Source organism: Muntiacus reevesi, chromosome 11 (assembly GCF_963930625.1).
Source record: "Muntiacus reevesi chromosome 11, mMunRee1.1, whole genome shotgun sequence".
Taxonomy (NCBI): Eukaryota; Metazoa; Chordata; class Mammalia; order Artiodactyla; family Cervidae; genus Muntiacus; species Muntiacus reevesi.
In genome coordinates, this window is record NC_089259.1 from 30,032,021 (window position 1) to 30,048,138 (window position 16,118).

Genomic DNA, 16,118 nt, shown 5'->3' on the forward strand with positions numbered 1-16,118 from the left:
TTAATCCTACTACACAAGGCAGGCAATCTCAAGTCACATCAACAGCTACACAGCAAGCCACAGAGAAGATTCAAGAGCTGGAAACATCACTACAGAAAGCTAAAGAAACTGCTCTGCATACGGAGGGCAAGATTACAAAGATGCAGAAAGAACTCGAGATGACTGATGACATAACAGCAAAATTTCAACAGCAAGTTAATGAATTAAATGAATGCCTTGAAAAAAAACAAAGAAAAGATTCAAGTACTTCAGGACAAAGCTGCTTTAAGAGCTAAGCCTTATAAAGAAGAAACTGAAGATCTCAAAATGAAGCTGGTGAAAATAGACCTGGAGAAGATGAAAAGTGTCAAGGAGTTTGGAAAGGAAATTGCTTCAACCAAAGCCACTGCAGAATATCAAAAAGAACTTACAAGGCTATCGAGAGAAAATCTTAGAAGAAATCAACAGGCCCAAGATACCTCAATGGTATCAGAACATATTGATACTCAGCCTTCAAATAAACCCTTAACCTGTGGAGATGGCAGTGGCATTGTGCAAAGCACTAAAGCTCTTATTCTGAAAAGTTACATACAGCTAGAAAAGGAAGTTTCTAAGTTAAAGTAGCAAAAGGAACAGCTAGTAAAGCAAAAGAACGAACTGTTAAATGAGGTCAAGACATGGAAGGAGAGAACCTTTCTTAACAAAGAGAGGTTCACAAAGAAGTAACTTGTGAGAATTCTCCAAAGTCTCCTAAAGTGAGTGGGACACCCTCTAAAAAGAGACACCGTATGTCTTCTCAATGCAAGGAACGGAATGTCCAAGATTCTGTACCAAAGGAGTCACCGAAATCTTGGTTTTCTGATAACCGACCAAAGTCTCTGCCTGGAGAAGGAAATGGCAACACACTCCAATATTCTTGCCTGAGAATCCCATGGACAGAGGAGATTGGTGGGCTACAGTCCTTGGGGTTGCAAAGAGTCATACATGACTAAGCAACTAACACACACAAAGTCTTTGCCAGGACCTCCTCCACTTCACTATTTTGATAACTCGGGTTTAGGCCTTTGTACAGGAAAACATATTCCTGAAGCATAGACCGTGGATCCCCAGCCAGGTCCTTGGCACATGTCATCAGGAAAAAATGTGCCTGAGTGCAGGACTCAGGAGACTCTGCTCTGCCACTTTTCTGGTGGCCCAGCATTCCATGACTGGAAGTGTCTGTGTTTATGTCTTTACGTGTCTAATCCCTGGCAGTCATGTCACAATAGAACTTAATTTCAGTTCAGTTTCCACTCTGCCACTACAACTGGAAGATGAAGGAATGGGACGAATTCCCATAATCTAGAATGGTGATAGCAACAGACCTTCTTCTTGAACGTGATAATTCTTTAGAACTTGAACAGTTTTATTTATTTACATGCTTTATAAAGAATAAAGTTACTGAAGCGGAAAAAGAAAAAAAAAAACACCTCTTCTGACTCACAAAGGTTTTCCCTCAATTAATTAAACATCCTGGTGGCTTAGCATATTTGTTATTATGAGAACTAAATGTATGATTACATTTACATTAACCATCAGTGGTTAATCTAAACCCACTGAGAAAAAATAGACTAACTGATTAAACTATTGGAATATTTAAAATCAAAATCAAATATTTAAAATTAGCTAATTTCCGTATAGACAAAGGGAACTACCTCTACTTATTAATTAGGTGTGTTGACACATCTGGACTTTAAAGGCTTCTACACCTAATTAATTTAAATCTAAAACTATAAATGATTATAAATTAGACTCCATTCAATTTTCTCCATGTGTAAAAGATTTAAAAATCAAAAGCAAAACCAAGTCAACCTCAAAGATCATGCTGCATTTTGTCCTGCCATTCATTACCAACAACTGTAGGCTTTTCACAGAAATATATTAGGTCCCTTACTTTTCATTGTTTAAATAAAGCCAGTTATAGGATGGGATGGTGACTAGGTCTATAGAAGGTGGGTCTATGGAAAAACAGTCGGTCATTATTAAAGACTCATGGACAGGTAAACATCTGTAAATGAAAAAGACCTTTTAAGTTGTGCAGTCAATACACAAATCATACCCAGGTTGAGAAGAAGAAAAGAGAGGACACTGCTAGGTAAAAAGTAACTCAAATCATATCAAATGTAGCACAACAGGAGTTACACAGACACATGGAAACATATTTTTTAAGCTCTACTGAGTAAAATCTTGGGAGAAGAAGCCTGAGATATAATTAACATAAATTTAAGAAAACCTAAAAGCAGTCATTACTTCTGTTTTTAAAATTCAATGTTACAATGCAGTTTTATGCCACCAAAAATGAGATCAGTTGTTAAGACCACATTTAATTTCTAAAGATCTGGAACACCAAACTACAACTTCTTTTATTCTTTTGCTTTAGAATAGAACCAGAAAACAAGATGTAGAGAAATAAAATACCATGCCAATGTTATTAAAATCTTTTAAGTGTGAGTAATGTTGTTTTAAATCATAAGTTATTTCTACAGTAAACTACCACATGCAATAATCATAAAAATTTTTATATTAACTTTAGTGTCTTGTCAAAAGCAATCATCATGCTAAAATGCCTATTTGCTTATGAGCAAAAGGTTCCCTTTTGATTTATGTGTCCCCTTTCTTAAATTCAATCTTGAAATGAAGCAGAACATCTTCAGCAAGGCCCTTTACTATGACTCAACTTTAAGTAGTGGTTAATCAAAAGTAATCCAACACTGAGAAACAGATAAACAGATGTTTCTAAACTGTAAGACTGTAAGAAGCATAAGACTGAAACTGCCACCGTCTGACAAGCACAATGCACTATGGTAAGCACTTCACAGCATTAATATTACGTAATATTCAAAATTCTGTGAGACAGACAGGATTATAATACCAACTTTAGAGATGAGAAGGAGGGCTTAGAAGAGGCTAAAATAATCTACCTATAATCTCAAAACTAACGTAAGGTCATAAGGTCATGCTGCAGAGCTTGTACTCAACTATGGTATTCTGCCTCAATCCAAAAAAACTTATTCTACATTCTATAATATTCCTTAACATTCTAACATAATGTTAACATTACAATGTTAACATTATTCTAGCTACTCCTAAAATGACCAAATTCCTAAATTAATCTTTCTTTGAATCTAACTGTCATGGATGGGATCAATGAGAAACAACAGCTGCAGAGACTTTATTAAGCCACTCTACCCTCCCCATTTCAAAACACAAGAAAAGCAAATCTTGAGAATTAAATAGAGTTGGGAAAACTTACATAGTTTTGGCTAAATTTAGCTTTAAACTTAGGTTAGCATGTTTGTGCATGAAAATTCTAAACTGATCTTTACTCATTTATTCCTGACCCCAACTTCCTAAGAGAACAGAGATGAACCATCAGTAATGCCAAGCTCTTAGCATCAGCTACAATGCTTTGTAAATACAATGCCCGAACCAGAGTGTCAAGAAGCCATTCTGGATATCTCAGAATGATCCACTAAATGCATTAGTTTCCAAATGCAGTGGCAAATGCAGCATGGTTTTACTAAACTGTCATTATTAGGTAAGAATCAACTCAAAATCCCAAAAGCTAAAGCTAAATGATTATTATCAAAAGCAATGGACATGAGTTTGTGCAAACTCCCGGAGATGGTGAAGGACAGGGTAGCCTGGCATGCTGCAGTCCATGGGGTCGCCAAGAGTTGGACACGACTTAGCAACTGAGCAGCAACAACAGTATTAAATACTGTATACAAAGCCATGCTGCTTCAGTTCATTGTGTTTAAATACAGTAGTGAGATAAACACCAACCAACCACACACATCTTAAAAAAAAAAAAAAGCCTCCAAAACAAAAACTCGTAAGATTTTTTTAAAAATCAAGAAAACAAAATTCCCTTGAAATCATCAATTTTGAAAACTCTTAACAAAAGCAAGCTATCACTGTACAGAAGCACCAATTATAATAAAGTTCAGAAAATAAGTGGCTGAACTCCTAGCTTGTTACAACAAAATTTAATTTGCTCTATCCAAGGCACACCTCTATCTAAACACAATTCTGGAAGTTTATCCTGGATGACTCTTGATTTATGAGGGGAAGAAAGTTAACTCAAAGTTGAGTCATTTTCTACAAGAACTATCATTTTTATAAACAAGTTTCTAATCTAGTCCATCATTTTAAGTAAAGAATAGACTGGGGTTACAAACAATAGGATGAATGGCACATTTAAGTCTGAGGATTCATATGCAGAGAAGAGAGAAAACTCAACTGTTTGCTAAGGGAAGCTGAATACTGTAGGTCATTAGCCATAAAAATGTTAGTGGATTCACATTCCATAAAAACAATGACAATCCTTTCAATATAAAATCACCAACTCATCAGACAGGGAATTACCATGTTATTTTAACAAAAATGAGCTTAATGTTTCATTCTTTTTTAAAGTACTTAATAACATTCAGTATGACATTTCAGAACTAAGAGCATAGATGCTTAAGTATCTAATAAACAAAGAGTTTACAACAAAATTTAAGAAGGATAGTCCAACAGAAAAATAAGCAAGTGAAAGTGAAGTCGCTCAGTCGTGTCCTGACTCTGCCACCCCATGGTAGCCTATCAGGCTCTTCTGTCCATGGGATTTTCCAGGTAAGAATACTGGTGTGGGTTGCCATTTCCTTCTCCAGGAGATCTTCCAAACCCAGGGATTGAACCCCGGTCTCCCGTATTGTAGGCAGACACTTTACCGTCGGAGCCACCAACCAGGGAAGTCCAAAATAAGCAAAGGACACACACACACACAAATCCAAGGTCAAAAAGCATGAAGGAGAAGCTCAACAGGACCAGTAATCAAATGTTAACAGGCGGGGCTTCTGACTATAAAATGACAATGAAAGATTTTTACATCTGTTTTCAAGGCTACTGAAAAATCAGCACCCATGAGTAGAAATAGAAATTTGTGCAGCATTTCTGAAAAGTTATCTATCAATTATTAAAAGCTTGATTTTGTATTTTTCCCTAGAAATTTATACTGTGTAAAAAACTTACACTGAGATAATCACATAAATGAAAAAACAGACAGGCATAGGTCAGTAAATGTTATATTCTCCTCCTCAGCATGTTACCAGTGGTCTCTCTCTCCACTACTTCATTTTTCACCTTATAGAAGACTCAGTGTTTCTCATTCTCTCCTAAAGAGATTTTTGTTTTTCTCTGAATGTAATTAAATATTATCTATAGTAGTCCAAGTAAATTACTTGATGTCTCTAAATCTCCCATTTCCCAATCTGTGAAATGGAAAAAACAATGTCTCTCAAAGAACTGTTGGGGTAACTAAATGAGATAATGAAATTATAAAACATTTAATTTTATAAAAGAATTACCATACTACCTGAAACAGATATAGAAAACCACTGTCAACATAAATAAAGTCAAGTTTCTGTCTGTCAAGGCATCACTGAGAAAATCCCAGATGTACTTTCACCAAATTTGACAGATATGTTTGAGAAGCTAACAGTTATGTGGGGAGGAGTGAAAAATTAAAATGTTGGAGGAGGAGGGATCTGAACATGTCAAAGAGAAGATGAACATTCTCAGAGCAACTACAAGAGAAGGCCTTTCCAAAGGGTAACTAACAGTCTGATCCAGCGTGAGCAGCGACAGACAGTCACTCATTTAATAACAGTAAACAATTCCCAAACAAGACTAGAAAGGTTTGACTAACATCATGTTTTACCAATAATAGCTACCGTTTATGGGGCATTTCTCATTTAGTCCTCATAACAACTCAACAAACCAGGTATTAAGTGTAACATTTTTCTCATTTTGCAAATGAAGATACAAAAAGGTTTAACTAAACTTAAAGACCCAATTAGTGCAGATTAGGAGATTCAATTCAAACTGCCTGGCATCCAACTTGCAACTCTAAAACCTTGACTACTGTTCAACGCTACTAAATTATTACTATTCCTAACAGTTTGCTCTTAGAAAGACATAAAAACTCACCATGAGCTCTGAGCAAGCTACAAACAGGAACCAGGATGCTCCTCTGAACTCCAACAAGTATACCATACATATCCCTAAATCTAAAACTTGAGCACGTTTCCAACGGCATATAGCAAGAGGAGGTGAACAGAGGATTAGTTGACTCCGTAACAGAAGAATAGCTCAGAGGGTGTTAATTTGGAATTCTGAACACAATTTTCCGTCGGAACATTCTTGTACAACACTCATGGGGAAAAGATCCCAATATGGCTCACCTGGAAATCTAAATACCAAGTAAAACAACATCTGAGAATATAGTAAATGTTCAGAAATGGTTTCACAGGTGACGCTTTGTATTGTGATACCCATTAAGATTTATTTTTCAATGTCTTCTCCATTTTCTCCTCATTTTCTCCCTGACCCCTCCCCGCCCAAGCCAATACTTGGTTTCATGTTCAGCAAGTCTAACCATCTGAAGGATTAAGGAAGGATTTACATCCCATATTGTCTATGCCACAATCCTATAGATTTCTCCAAATTCATTTTAGCTCTCACCAGTTTGTCAGTCCTATTTGGTTCCCTATGTAAAAGTACATAACATAAACGTCACCTTTTGAAGAACATGAAATGTACACAAAAATTTTTAAACGTCAAAGTAATCAGAAATCATAAAATATACATCTCAGAAAACTTTGTAACAGAGATGATGGACAGAGGGAAAGATGCTCTTGAAATCGAGAAGAGTGGGGAGGAAGCTCCACACTGAGACTGGGGGAATCACCTGGAGATATAGGCCAACCTCAGCCTCGTCTCCTCACAAAAAAGCCAGGAGCAGATACGCAGGCCTCCTCCCATCCCACCTCCCTCATCCTAACAAAGAGCTTTACAATCAGGAACATTAAAAATAAACATGATATTCACAAGTCTCTGTCCTCTAATCCCACAGAATTTAACTTGGTGTTAAAACCTAAAAAACTTACAAAAGTGAAACTGTTATCCAACTACTAGAAACTTCAATAAAATACAAATGCCCAGGTAAAAACTGCACATTGACTGAAATGTTGTACTAAAGTACAATTAAAACAAAAGAAACGTAAATGACAAGCACCAGAGCCTTTTTGCTTTAATTCAGGAAGGGAAGAAAGCTAAATACAAAAATGACTTGGTGACTAAAAAAGAAGGCAAAGAAGTACCATGAGTGTTATACAGCGGGAAGCCAAAACTGCCAGACACAAATTCTGCAGGAACTTTTATCTCAACCATCGGTGGTCATACAGCTTAGTAAGAATAGTTAGCAGATGTCATCATGTCATTTACAAATATCTGTATTCTTTACATCAGACATTGTTTTAAAGAGACTGTCCCTGAGGATTTCTGACAGAAAGTTTTACTGCTGTCCAGATCACATCTGTGATTCACAGTGGATCTCAGGTGCTTTTCTGTCATACCAGTTCTCAGCTTGATCTATCTACCTTGTTACAGTTTCCTCATGCACTGACGTCTAATATATTACCTCCCATTTTCAACAAAATTCCAGCACCAGTGTTCTGGGGGACTTATATTTTCCACTGACCATACACCCATAATTCAATTTCTTCTGCCATCACTCCTGGCCAATAACTGTATACATCCTCAAATAATGGTACTTTTCCTATTTATGTGTTCATAACGTAGAAAATTTTTTAAAAAATCAGTGCTTCTCAAATACCAGTTGTGAAGGATCGTGTTTTTAAAAAATTTCCTATTCATCATGGTCCTATACATTATTTATAAAGTACAAGTGAACTACTAGAAAATGATGACATATTTGGATGCTGTGGTATTATCAAACTGTTACAGAAGTTTCTAAACATTTGCTTTCAACATTTTAACTTCTTTCTAGGTGCGGCCTCTTAACACACCATGAGCAGCAGTGCCCTAAGGCACATATTCTTAGTATACAGCTCTTCTTCATGTGTCTAACAACAACAAACCACCCAAACAAAGGTTCGCCCAGCTATGAATCTCTGTACTGTTTTTTCACAGCACACATTTTACTTCAACAAGTCCTTACAGATACAAGGCCCTCAGCCATAGTCTCTCAGTTCACCTGTGGTAGAACAGAATTTTAAAATTTCCTGAAGATACCAACTCTCTACTTGCAACCAAATGATACCTTCTGCTTAGCATCTTTGCCTCCCCATATTCCTCATCTTCAAAATCACAATTCAAACATCTTTTCTCCACAAACTCTTCTAGATCTAGAGAAATCTCTGCTATGTAGCAATCACCACACATTTAAATTTGCGCTGATTAATACACTGCTTTGTAAATTTTCTCTAGTAGATTCATGTACTGCCTCTTGAATTAGATTTGAGGAAAGCAGAAAAAAAGATCAGCTGATTCTTCTTGTATGTTCCACATAGCCCACAATAAGACTGCTCACAATAAAAATATCTGACTGACCTGATCCAAATAATTCATATATTCCAGAGGCAAAAAGCAGCATTTGCAGCCCAGGGATCAGCCCAACTGAGATTTTCAGAAAATTATTTATCTAATTATGAAACAGTAGTAAGTATGGCCCAAACACCTGTTTTCCAATCTCGTTAAGAAATAAAATGTCACTGAGTAATCATGATAGCTTACTTAGATCACCTGGAATTATGATTAAATATTTACATAAATGTGAATTACTTCCACTAAATTACGTCATTAAACAGACATTATAAATTACTACAACAGAAGAACAGACAAAGTCTCCATATGCCTTTACTTCACAGCATGCAATACTCTCATACCAATAGTTTTTCTAATACAAAGGAATTTTAAGCTTTCTCAGCTGTTAACAATTTAAAAACATATGCAACCTGTACTCATAGACTGCTAAGTATATAGCCCACTATTGGGGAAAAAAACAAATCTCTATGTCTCTACATATTATTTCAAAGGTAAATGGCAAGAAAATATGGTCCTTCAAAGGTATAACATATGAATCTGAGTTTCTAAGTAGATGTTGACACATAGGTCCTTTCAGTTCAGCCAGTCATTGAACTTTAGACATGAGACACACCACAGCAATTATCCAGGCTATGCTCATCATTTCACAGATGTGAATATTACAGCGTAAGAAGCTGGCCCAAGATCACAAAGCTAGAGATCCAGGATCTCAAAAATTACAGCCAGCGTTCCCTTCACTATACTAATATAGTATTCACTATATTTCTTCCATCTGGATACATTTTAATATCTCTCCACATACAGAGTTCACCTCTCTAGTAACATTTCCTTCTATTACTTCCCTTTATTAAAATAAATTTTAGAAGAATGGGTATTATAACCTTTTTCCAATCTCCAGGGATTTTTACTGCTTTTCTCAAAAATTAATGTCAGCAGCTCTAAATCATGTATTTCAACTTTAAGATGCAGTCCACCAAGCCCTCATATTAGGAACACTTAAGGATTTATTTGCCATTCTACTTTTACTCTTTACTCACTCATCGGAAATGCTACTCACCACAGTTAACTGATTATTATTTTTAAAAACGTGAAAAGGCCACTGCAGAGACCCTTAAAACCACTTAGGGGCTCTTTAATTTTCCCGACACTAAGAAGCTCCAGGTAACTTGACGTCTAGGTTGGACCTGCTACCCAGCACATTCCTATCTCCTGCTACAGTGACAGGCTTCATCTACTGTCACTTCTCACCATCACCAATGAGTCTGCTTGTGTCCAATGTTTCTTAAAAGCATGTTGTAATTACATACTTATTCTCATCTGTTTCAAAATGGAGATAATAGTAGGTACATGAGGGTACTGATGCAATTTATACCTGACCCCATATTTTTTTGTCTAGAGAACATCTTGAAATCCGTTGAATTTATCTAGTCTTCTTGAAATTCATTGAATTCTACCTTTTGAACAGATACTTCCTAAAAAGCACCTTAAGCTTATATCAGTTTTCTAAAATTAACATGCTTTTCTTTTTAATCTTTCTTCCATTACTTAGGAAACTGAATTAGTTGTAATTTCATAGTAATTTCCACCAAATTTACAACCTCCTGAATATTCACCTGCTATTCCTAACCAAAAATATCACCTCTTCTAGATTATTATTACTATTAACATAATGATTCTCATTAAGACTCAAAGGCATCAAACTATAATAAACTATTATGAGGTAATTCAAAATCTACTCAACCTCAATTTCAAATAAAATTAAATTTCTAATATGAAGAGATTTTAAACTGTTTTTAAACAGTTGGGCCAATTATGAAAAGCTAAAGATTAAGTGTGCCTTTTCATGAGAAGTTTAGATTAGGGGAGAAATCTTTGAAATTTAGACAAAGCAGTCAGAAAATAAAATAAAAAGATGATTAACATGCCTACAACAGGTCACAGAACAGCAACTACAACATTAAATAAGATGTTTATCTTACAAAGAGAATGCATTAAGATTTTGTTTTAAATGAGCAAAAATAAGCAGAACAATTTAGTTCCTTCACATAGAAGTCCCTAGATCATACACAGAGATCAAACAAAATTCTCCTTTAAGAGATATACAACAAGGGAAAAGGTTTAACAAAAGGCAAGAAGAACATTCCAGTCCTCCCCCACTTCAGAGAACACTGACCATTATGTCAGCAACACCCGCGTCACCCCATGTTCCATTTAGTTTCATGTAAATGTCCATTGCACCTACCTTTCTTCTCTGAGAGATGTTGAGGGCACCAAAGTCATTAAACAAGGATGAAGCAGGTGAAGTTAGAGGATCTGGAAGGTAAGTTACATAAGTTTCCACACAGGCTACTCAGGAAACCTACAAATCTAATAGATGTTTAACCCAAATGCTTATAAATAATAATAAAAATCATATTGCACAATAACAAACTAAATGCTCACACACAGAGGATGTTCAAATATTTTCTGAGGGAAAGAAACACAAACTGGAGGATACTTCATTCAGTCAGTATTCAGTACACATTTATTCAGCAACTATATAGAGATCAGGATGTATCTATTTGCTCAGAACCAAAAGAAAAATAAAATAGAAAAAAAAAAAGCAATCTTAACCATGTTATTAGCAATGTGTTTATGAAGGAAGTCTACCTGTAGTCTGTGTTCTTGAGACCAAGTCATAAGAAATATAAAAGGGGCAGGGGTGAGGGGAAGATAGTCAAATAGTTAAACATAACTGAGAGATAGGGCTTGGATTTTAATATTCAGGCAAGGCCTTAAAATCATCTACCCTGCAGAGTATTCCACACTGTTAAGTTCATCACCATTTTTGACAGTTATACTAAAAAGAAAAGGCAAATTAAATTTTTAAAGATGGGGCTATTAAATGTTTCAAAATACTAATATGAAATTCAAAGATTTTGAAGGTTCAAAGTTCCATTACTCTGTGGCCAGAAGTTATAAACAAAAGTGTATCTCTAAATTGTTTCTCACTTAGCAAATCAGAATGAGTTTCTGAAAAGGAATGCATGATATGCACCCAAACATTTTTATCTTCATTTCTGAGCTTTAGCTAATTTTATGTTTCTCATTAAACTATCTGTGAAATCCTAAAAAAATACAGTAAATTTTCTCATTTAAAGGAGACTTAAATCTCTTTATAATGCAGTACATAAAACTGCTGCTATATTTCTCTGGCTTCTTGTGTCTGGATTTTCAGGGTCTAGTCCTTCATTAGAATTAACACTAATTTAATTAATAATGCAAAGAGAAAGAAGTTAATAAAATATTAAAACTGTAGATTTTTATGTAATTAAATATTCAGACTCTTAAAAATAGGTATTATTTGTCTTTTATGCTACCTTTGATAGTATAAAGGACCAAGTCAGCATATAAATCCTATGCGAACACCAAAAATAGTATAATGCTACACATCTGTTTCTAATAATTCAATATTAAAATGTTGCTACTTTTTCCTACAGTGAAAGAAATTTGAAATTTCCAAGTAGTGAGAGAAACTTGATACATATACATAAAATGTCTATCTCAAGAAATAATCAACATGCAAATTCTTATTATTATAGACAACTGTTTGCACCAATATTCAATTGTAACATACTTTTAAAAAAAGCATTCCTGAACATTTATTTTTAAAATAGGATCCAGAAAGATACAGAAGAAACATTTATTTTTGAATTAGGATACAAAAAGGAAATTCTGTACCAAAAGTCTTAAAAATGTCCATAACCTTAAAACAGTAATTTCATGTCTAACAATGTTTCCAAAAGAAATAACTCAAAATATGAACACAGATTCACACACATAGTCCAATATTGGAGTGTAATCTTTTAAAAAAAAAAAGTAAATTATGAAAATAAACAATAGGATTCAATTTACAATGATCAAGAAACATTCACACTATATTTTAAAAGTATATATAATGTGATCTTAAGTATTATTATGCATATACTTGAGTGTATTTTATGTGTGTTTATATATATTTATCCAAATTTTAAGTTACCTTCGAGTGTGAAGATAATAGATCATTTCTATTTTCTTCCTTATATCTATAAATTTCAAAATCTCTACTGTGGATATATTGTTTTTAGAGTTAGAAATACACATACCTATAAAAGAAAAAGGGATCGAGTCTTACCGTGGCCTGCGTATGGCTTGGCACTGTCATTTAGAAGGCTTGGGGAGCTGCTACTATTAGTCATTCTCTGAAAATTAAAACATATATACATAGTATCACTGAAGAATGCAGAATTAAGAATAATCAACCGATTAGGTTTAGACTGACCCTCTTTGTATCTACCCCTCCAACCGATCATTCACGTCAGTGACATGCTCACCTTCCTATAATGCTGCTGCATGGACTACAATCACATAGGCAGAAACTTATTTTACTCATTAGCCAGGTATTTAAAACCAGTCACAGAACCATTTTGAACTGCACTTCCATAACTCACTAGCCTGAGCAAGACACATAACTACTCAGTTTCCTTCTTTGTAAGTATCCATCTGGGGGATGTGAATGACAGAGTCAATAAACACTCTCTGCTATTCTCCCTCAATACATATTATCCTTCATACACCTGATAGATGCTATGAAATTAGGCTCGTCTCTGTTCTCTGGACATGTCCCACCCTTCCTTAACACACTCCACAGCCTCTACGGCTCGCGATCCTGAAAGGACTTCATCCCATAATCACAACACACACAGGAGGAAAACTAGCCTCTTTCTAACCATCCTCTACACTTCAACTCCACCCTTGAAAGCTCACCTGACTTCACTACAGGAGGTGGCTTACCTGTATCCCTCTGACCTCATCACCTCCTAAAAGTCCACCTCCCACTCACCAAATGTGAGGACAAAGGAAGACTCTAGAGGTCTCCATCCCCAAAACACACCTCAGTGTCCAGGGCCATGAGAATTCACGCCAACAATACCTGCATCACAGGATACTTCGTCTCCACAGGGCTTCCAAATCCATTGACTCCAATAAAGCTGGTGCTGAAATAGGAATCTGTGAGACTCGTATCAGTTAAAGCACCTCCATCGATTCCAGGAACTGAAAGAGAAGAAAAATTCAACTATTTAAATTATTTAAAAGCACAAATGGTTGATGTAGTTTCTCTCTTCCCAAGTAAGTTTTGGGAACTTATAATAAAGTCTCAAATCTCTGTCACATTTGTTTTTATTTACTTGTTCATAATTTGAATCAAACAAAACTAGTTCAACTCTAAAAATTTGTTAAACAATGCTCAAGTTGAATAACTTCTTCCACAGAGATAGTTATTTTTATATTGCCACCTGAGAGCCACTAAGCACGACAGGAACAAACAAACCACACTTGCATTTATTTCTACTTTTCTCATCAAGTTTCCGTTCCTTAACTTGCAAGAAAACAGGAGAACGGTAACTACTGCAATTTCTCCTGTGAATCTTCATATACTTAACAGGACAAGTTTCCCCGGACTGTTTCTCATTAACACATCTTATGAAACAGACCAGCAGTTTCACCTTAAACTTATTCATAAAACCAACTCAACAGTGGTTGCAATGGGACAGAGCTGAGGGCAACAGACAAGCTGTCTGTCAATTCTAAGGTGGAATAATACGGAATCACTGTAATTAGTAAAATAATCCATCACATATCAACAAAGTGATGAACAATACATTTTAGATCCTATTTCTTGGTAAGTACAGTTGACCATTGAACCACACAGGTTTGAACTGTCTGGGCCCAATTATGAAAGTGCAAGTCGCTCAGTTGCGTCCAACTGTTTGCGACTCCATGGACTATACAGGACATGCAATTCTCTAGGACAGATTATGGAGTGAATAGCTGTTCCCTTCTCCAGGAGATCTTCCCAACCCGGGGACCAAACTCAGGTCTCCCGCATTGCAGGCAGATTCTTCACCAGCTGAGGCCACAAGGTAAGTCCAAGAATGCTTGAATGGGTAGCCTATCCCTTCTCCAGGGGATCTTCCCAACCTAGGAATTGAACCGGGGTCTCCTGCATTGCAGGTGGATTCTTTATCAACTGAGCCATCAGGGAATACACAGACTTTTTTTTTGATAAATACATTGGAAAAATGTTTGGAGATTTATGACAATTTGGAAAATTTGAAGGTGAACCACACAGACTAAAGATATAAAAGAAAATGAAAAAAAGGTATGTCATGAATGCATAGAATATATGCAGATATAGATATTAGTCTATCCTTACATAGGCATAAAGTAAGTGATAATAATATAAAATTAACAACTTTCATTTTCTCACTTTTATAACTTTACTTTCAAAGAATCACAGTATCATACAGTATGCCTCTCTCCTAACTGGAGAAGTTATTATAGGTGACACATCAACCTATCATCAGAGGCTGTTTTTCTTTAAATGTAACATTTCTAATACTATATTGAACATGACTGTACAAAATTTGAAATGCTATGCAAATTTTACAACTCGTTAATAAGTGCACAGGCTAGGCTACTATGAAGCAATCGTATCCCAGAACACCAAGCTACCAGAAAGCAATCCCATTGCTGCCGCTTCACACCTGTAAATAACCATGAATTCCTTTTTCACATTTTCATTATGATGTCCAGTGTTAGTAAAACACATGATACCTACAGATTTTGCATCCTATTAAGACAGCAGTGATGAAGGTACAGACAGAAAATGACTCATTTTGTAAACATACAAAGCAAACTTCCTATGTCCATCAGTACAGAACTGAAAATGTATTTTCTCTTATGATTTCCTTAATAGTGTTTTATCTTCTCTAAGCTTACTTTATTGTAAGATTACAGTATAAACTACATGTAACATAGAAAATATGTCACAGTTTGTTGTGATACACACAGTCAAAGGCTTTGGCATAGTCAATAAAGCAAATGTTTTTCTGGAACTCTCCTGCTTTTTCAATGATCCAGCAGATGTTGGCAATTTGATCTCTGATTCCTCTGCCTTTTCTAAAACCAGCTTGAACATCTGGAAGTTCACAGTTCACATACTGTTGAAGTCTGGCTTGGAGAATTTTGAGCATTTCTTTGCTAGCATGTGAGATGAGTGCAATCGTGTGGTACTTTGAACACTCTTCGGGATTGCCTTTCTCTGGGATTGGAATGAAAACTGACCTTTTCCAGTCCTGTGGCCACTGCTGAGTTTTCCAAATTTGCTGGCATATTGAATGCAGCACTTTCACAGCATCATCTTTTATGATTTGAAATAGCTCAACTGGAATTCCATCACCTCCACTAGCTTTGTTCGTAGTGAGGCTTTCTAAGGCCCACTTGACTTCACACTCCAGGATGGCTCTAGGTGAGTGATCACACCATCATGGTTATCTAGGTCATGAAGATCTTTTTTCTATACTTCTTCTGTGTATTCTTGCCACCTCTTCTTAATATCTTCTGCTTCTGTTAGGTCCATACCATTTCTGTCCTTTATTGAGCTCATCTTTACAGGAAATGTTCCCTTGGTATCTCTAATTTTCTTGAAGAGATCTCTAGTCTTTCCCACTCTATTGTTTTCCTTTATTTCTTTGCACTGATCACTGGAGAAAGCTTTCTTATCTCTCCCTTGCTATTCTTTGGAACTCTGCATTCAAATGGGTATATCTTTTCTTTTCTCTTTTGCCTTTAGCTTTTCTCAGCTACTTGTAAGGCCTCATCAGACAACCATTTTGCCTTTTTGCATT

The 16,118-nt window shown here is 35.7% G+C and overlaps 1 protein-coding gene across 7 annotated transcripts in view; it reads right to left on the reverse strand.

Moving 5' to 3' along the window:
* Positions 1–16,118, reverse strand: part of PAN3 (poly(A) specific ribonuclease subunit PAN3) — a 121,187-nt gene that overhangs the window by 91,910 nt on the left and 13,159 nt on the right. For all 7 annotated transcript variants that reach the window (XR_010658559.1, XR_010658558.1, XM_065902418.1 and 4 more), the window contains exons 2-4: positions 13,361–13,482; positions 12,563–12,629; positions 10,652–10,722 (exon numbers count right to left, since the gene is read on the reverse strand). Coding sequence is in view for 5 of the 7 variants with exons in the window: in XM_065902418.1 (XP_065758490.1) it covers positions 10,652–10,722; positions 12,563–12,629; positions 13,361–13,482 (260 nt within the window). In the remaining 2 variants the exon portion in view is untranslated. The remainder of the gene's footprint in view (positions 1–10,651; positions 10,723–12,562; positions 12,630–13,360; positions 13,483–16,118) is intronic.